This window comes from Psammomys obesus, unplaced genomic scaffold (assembly GCF_907164565.1).
Source record: "Psammomys obesus unplaced genomic scaffold, mPsaObe1.curated_primary_1811, whole genome shotgun sequence".
Classification (NCBI taxonomy): Eukaryota; Metazoa; Chordata; class Mammalia; order Rodentia; family Muridae; genus Psammomys; species Psammomys obesus.
In genome coordinates this window covers 7,178,557-7,183,981 of record NW_026590062.1, presented here as the reverse complement: position 1 = coordinate 7,183,981, position 5,425 = coordinate 7,178,557, and the positions used below count along the sequence as shown (strand labels likewise).

The 5,425-nt window shown below is 45.3% G+C and overlaps 1 protein-coding gene across 1 annotated transcript in view; it reads left to right on the top strand.

Annotated features, from left to right (window-relative positions):
- Nucleotides 1-1,170: 1,170 nt before the first annotated feature.
- Nucleotides 1,171-5,425, top strand: part of Fbxw8 (F-box and WD repeat domain containing 8) — a 73,372-nt gene continuing 69,117 nt past the window's right edge. Inside the window, exon 1 of the mRNA XM_055605955.1 lies at nt 1,171-1,614. Within this exon, the coding sequence (XP_055461930.1) occupies nt 1,306-1,614 (309 nt within the window). The 5' untranslated portion in view covers nt 1,171-1,305. The remainder of the gene's footprint in view (nt 1,615-5,425) is intronic.

Here is a 5,425-nt window from a genome sequence, read left to right as displayed (position 1 = left end):
CTGACTCAGCATGCTCCTTGCACCATGTCCAGCCCTAGCCATTGTGGCCCACAGCAGCACCATGTTGTCCAAACATAAGCTGGCCCTTACCTCCTTTTGTTTACAACATATATCTGGGAACACAGAGTTAGGTCATGCTCCAATGTGGCAGAGGTTTAAAGGAAAAAAAAATCAAGAGGCATTTAAAACTCATCAGTGGAAATATAAGGTATGCATTTACAGCAAGGTGAGGACCCCATTTCATAGGCCTCAGACACTACCTGGTGACATTCTCAGCTTTTGGGTTGGTGGAAGATAGAGGTCCACTAAACTAACACATCAAAAGGTTTCACCTGACAGGACAAGGATGCAAAAGTGGGAATGGAATGGCGAATAAGGGGGCGAATGAGAGCCCAAGACAAAATGTAATTAGGCTCCAGACCTGCAACATTCCAACCTTCCCACAGTCACCGAAGTTTTGATCAGTTAATCAGCCTTTCAGAAGGTTCAGTGGGGTTTCTTTCCAGAACTTTTTTTGTTTTTGTTTTTGATTTTTTTTTTTTCACAGATACTTTCCTACTTCACTGCCTTTGGAAATCTCTGATGATTTTCCATTGCTGTTTTTTTTTTCTTTTTATTAGTAGCTTAAATGACATTTCCTTATAAAGGCTGTCATGACTATCCTTAATCACTAACTGGCCCCTTCCTTTGTCAGTTTATTATTTGACCTTATTTTCTATCTTTTTCAACTAACCTTTCCCATGGATTCATACATTTACATAAAAAGATTTACCTCCAAAAAAAAAAAAAAAATTTACCTCCGTTTTATTTGAATGTAAATTTTAAGAAGGCAGAGGTGTTTATTTGGGTGTGGTGTGTATAGATTTGAATGCTTTCTTCAGGTTGAGTTGGTTCAGCAGAAAAGAATGCTTGTTGCTAAGCCTGACGTCTTGAGTTCGATCCCTGAAACCCATTGGATGGAAGGCAAGACCCAACTCCTCCAAGTCGTTCTCTGACTTGCCCTCACACACACCCTCCACACGTACTAATAAAATGCAATAAAACCCCACTATATTTTTAAAATTTCTACCTTTGTATTATGTATATAGCAGCCATTTAAAGCAGGTGTGCTGGATGAAGGAGAAGCGCTTGCTTGGTGCAAAGGAAGCAAAAACCAGGGACCGCAGAGTGGAGGGGCGTGGCCACCCGGAACCTAAGAGCCCCAGTCCCGGAAGTTTCCCGTCAACGGCGGATACTTCTAGCAGACGGAGGGTCCGTCATCGGCTGGCGGCCCCTGGGTGACGTGTAGGCCCGGGATCGTCGACCATGGACGAACACTGCCTGGAGGAGTTCCGCCGGCGCTGGCAGGAGGAGTTGGCGCAGCAGGCGCTGAGGCGGCGACGGAGGCTCGAGGCCGGGGAGCGGCGCCCGCGGAGACCGGAGGCCGGGGCGCGCGGCGAGCCGGCCTCGGGGTACCTGGCGCTGGCGCAGGGTCTGCTGGAGGGCGCGGGCCGACCCCCGGCGTCCAGGCCCGGCCGGGCCGACAGGAGGGATGCGTCCAGCCGCTCCCGCTCACCCCCGGACCGCGACGCCGTGGAGCCCGAGCCGCTGGTGGACCAGCTCATCCGCGACTTGGTAAGTGGCCGGGGCAAGGTGACTTTCCCTTTAGCCCACCAGGGACCCTGCACACCCAGGGAGTCCCTGGAAGCGGTGGTTGTGCGCTCTTGAGCTGTGCCTGCAAGCATTTTGGAATGTTGACAGTAAGTGTATGCGCAGCAATGCTCAAGACAGGACACCGCCCGCCGCCGCCCTCCCCCTCAAAGAGAGAATCTACCCATAAAGGGCTACGTGTGAGTTTGAGAAATCCTGCTTTAGAAACGAAAAGTTTACTTTGGAGAGGAGGGTCGAGAAAAAGCACAGGGTGGAATTAATGTTCACCTTTCTCTGTATCATTTGATTTTCCTAACTTAACGTGTTACTTAAATTAAAAAAAAATCAGAAGAAATGAAAAACTACGACTAATAATCAGTATTATTTAGGAGGTCCTTAGCGTATGGAGGGCATGAGTCCCTCGGAGAATCAGAAAGCTCTTTCTCCAGCCTCCTTTACCAAGTCGGGAGAACCAAATCAAGACCCCTGGCACGGATCCATGGCATGCAAGTTAAGAGTTAGGCCAGAACAGAAGGCTTTAATGGCTTAACTTAAACCAGGTTCAAAGAAAATTTCCGCAAGAGTTGGGCAGGGAATACTTTTCTGTAAGTGAAAATTGTTTAGAGAAATAATGCGACAGACCTGGAGAAATGTTTAAGAGCACACCTGCTCTTCCGGAATTGGGTTCCTAGTACCCATGCCAGGTGGCTCACGACCTCCAATTTCAGGAGATTTAATGTCTCTGGCTTCCATGGGCACCTGTATACATAGTGCCCAACAACACACACACACACACACACACACACACACACACACACACAAACACTTAATTTTTTAAAAAATGGATAACTTTATGCAAAGGACAGTTTTATTTAAATAATAAATATTTTGAGCTTTTATTTTGAGTTTCAGGTCCATCTCCCCTTTAAACCAAGTGTCTTGTGCTCTGATTTGATTCTAAAATGGCCATAATATGAGGTAGACACTAACTCCTTCGACGAATAAAGGGACTCAAAGACAAAATTTTCTGCAGTGTGCCCAGGATTACCCAGCTGAAAAATTCTGGGGATTGAATTTGGATTCCTGCATTTTAACTTAACCAGGTGAAGCTTGCGTTGCCCTCCTGGGAGCCTTGGTAATGTGTAGGTTCCTGAGTCCCCTCAGATCTGCTAAATCAGCAGCCCAGAGAAGTGGCTCCACATTTGATGTTTAAGAATCTAGTGTGGGGGGAAGTGAGGAGTGAGGGGGTGTGTCTGGGTATGGGTGTTCATATTCTCAGCTTTGTAGCCTCTGTTGTTAGCCCTGTGCTGGCTAGTTTTATGTCAATGGGACACAAGCTCGAGTTACTGGAGAGGAGGGAGCCTCAGTTGAGAAAATGCCTCCATTGGATTGAGCTGTAGGCAAACCTGCAGGGCATTTATTGTGGGTGGATACACCTGTAGGCTGATAGTCCTGAGTTCTACAAGAAAGGAGGCTGAGAAAGAGCCACTGGAGAGCAAGCCAGTAAGGAACACCCCTTAATGGCCTCTGCATCAGCTCCTGTCCCCCAGGCTCCTGTTCTGATGTTCTGCAGTGATGGACTGTGATATAGAAATGTTAGACAAACCCTTTTCATCCCCAAATTGCTTTGGGTCATGGTATTTATCACAGCAATAGCTTCACTGGGTCAGATCCTAAATCCTATACACAAGACTTTCCACTCAGACAGCATCCTCCAGACAGAAATAAAGTGTCCTAAAGTGGAAGGGATCTATGTAGGGGGAAGATCCAGGGCATACCAGAATCTTAAGGTTTAATATGGAGTCGGCAAAAGCCTTTTCTGTGTCCCATCACTAGATTGAATGATAGTGGCTCCTCTGCCCTTTCGGAACACCGCATTAGGTACTGTTAAGGTTTCTTTTGAGCAACAGCCAGTTCACTGGAGTTACAAGAGGTTGAGCAACCTGATGTGTGTTAGGAATTGAACTTAGGTCCTTGGAAGAGCCGACTCTGCTCTTAACCATCTGGGTGTTGCTGTGTAGCTTAGATTGGCATCAGACTCTTTGTCTTTCGCTGTGTGTGTAGAGAGAGATCCTGAAGATATTTATCTGTATGCTCAGAGGACAGTACCAAATGTTGACCCTCAGGCACCTCCACATTTTATTGCAGACCTTGTTGGCCTGGAGCTTTGCCATATAGCCCAAGGTAGCTGGCCCTTGAACTTTCAGAGATCTGTTTCTTCCCTCTTCTTACTGTCTCTGGGATCAGAGGCATAAGTCACTGTGCTTGGCTCTTTACATGGATCCCCAGGGATCTAAACTGAGGTCCTTACTCTTGTAAGGGAAGTGCTTTACTGAGCCCTCCCCCCATTCCTGGCCTTGAACTTTTGACACCTCCACCTCTTGAGTGTTGTAATCATAGCATGAGTTTGGTGCTTGCTGTCCAGTGGTTCATAGACAGTAACTTCATTGTTCCCAACAATCCTCTCCCATGGCAGTTTTCAGCCTGTCCTGATAAATGACCAGGAGGAAGGTAGCTTGGGTGTTTTGTTTTGTTTTGTTTTGTTTTTGAGACAGGGTTTCTCTGTGTAGCCCTGGCTGTCCTGTATTCACTTTGTATACCAGGCTAGCCTCAAAATCAGAGTGATCTGCCCAGCCTCTGCCTCCTGAATGCTGGGATTAAATGTGTGGGCCACCAAACCTGGCCAGTAGCTTGGTTTTTAAGAAACAGTAAACTCATCCTGTGTCTTCAGTCAAGAAATGGCAGTTAAAAAGCTGGGATGCCTGTGGCAGTGAATGTGAGCCCCACAGTACACATACAGGGGTCAGATGTGCCAAGCAGGTGTTGGGTCCTTGACTGCTGTTCATCAGGGGCTTTGCCCCATGTCTCTACAGAAGGTTTTGTGATGATTTGTTTTATAGTGTCAACCAGAATTAAATACCAAACATGGTAAGTAGTGTAGGGTGTTTTTTCCAACTGTTAGTTTTTTTTTTATTTAAACAAAGCTCATACATGATCTGAATAAAACTATTCAGTGTTCGAGTATGCCCACTGGAATGTACACATTCCATGAAGTAGTGTTTTGTTTTTTGTTTTTTTTAACAGGGTGTCTTAAGTGGGTGTGGTGGTGCACATTTTTAGTCCCAGCATTTGAGAGGCAGAGGTAGGAAGATCTCTGTGAGTTCAAAAAAACAAACAAACAAAAATCCCAGGATATTAGTTATAATGCTGTGAAATGATACTATGACCAAGTCAGTTGTTATAAAAGAAAGCATTTAATTGGTAGCTTCCTTACAATTCTAGAAGTTTAGTCTGTAACCATCATGTTGGGAAGCAGACAGGCATGGTCCTGGAGCAGTAACTGAGAGCTTTACAGCCTGATCTGCAGACAACAGGCAGAGAGAAAGTGCCTGTGGACTTTTGAAACTTCAAAGCCCACTGTCTCTTCCTGTAAGGCCTCTCACCTCCTCCTATAAGGCCACACCTCCTAATCCTTCCCAAACAACTCTACTAACTTGGGACTAAGTATTAAAATATATGAGCCTATGAGTCTCATCCAGACCACCACACAGATGTCACTGTGTAGATCAGGCTGGCTCTTAACTCCTAAATCCTCCTGCCAGTTCTGGGATCAAAAATGTGGCTGATGTGTTGGGGAGAAGTAGGCTTTTGTTTTATTTTGTTTTGTTTTTTTGTTTTTTGTTTTTATATATATGATACATGTTAGTGTTTTTTCAATGGAATTGCCTTTTGTGAATGTTGTGTGTGAACTTTTTTTTTTTTTTTTTTTTTTTTTTTTTTTTTTTTTTTTTTTTTT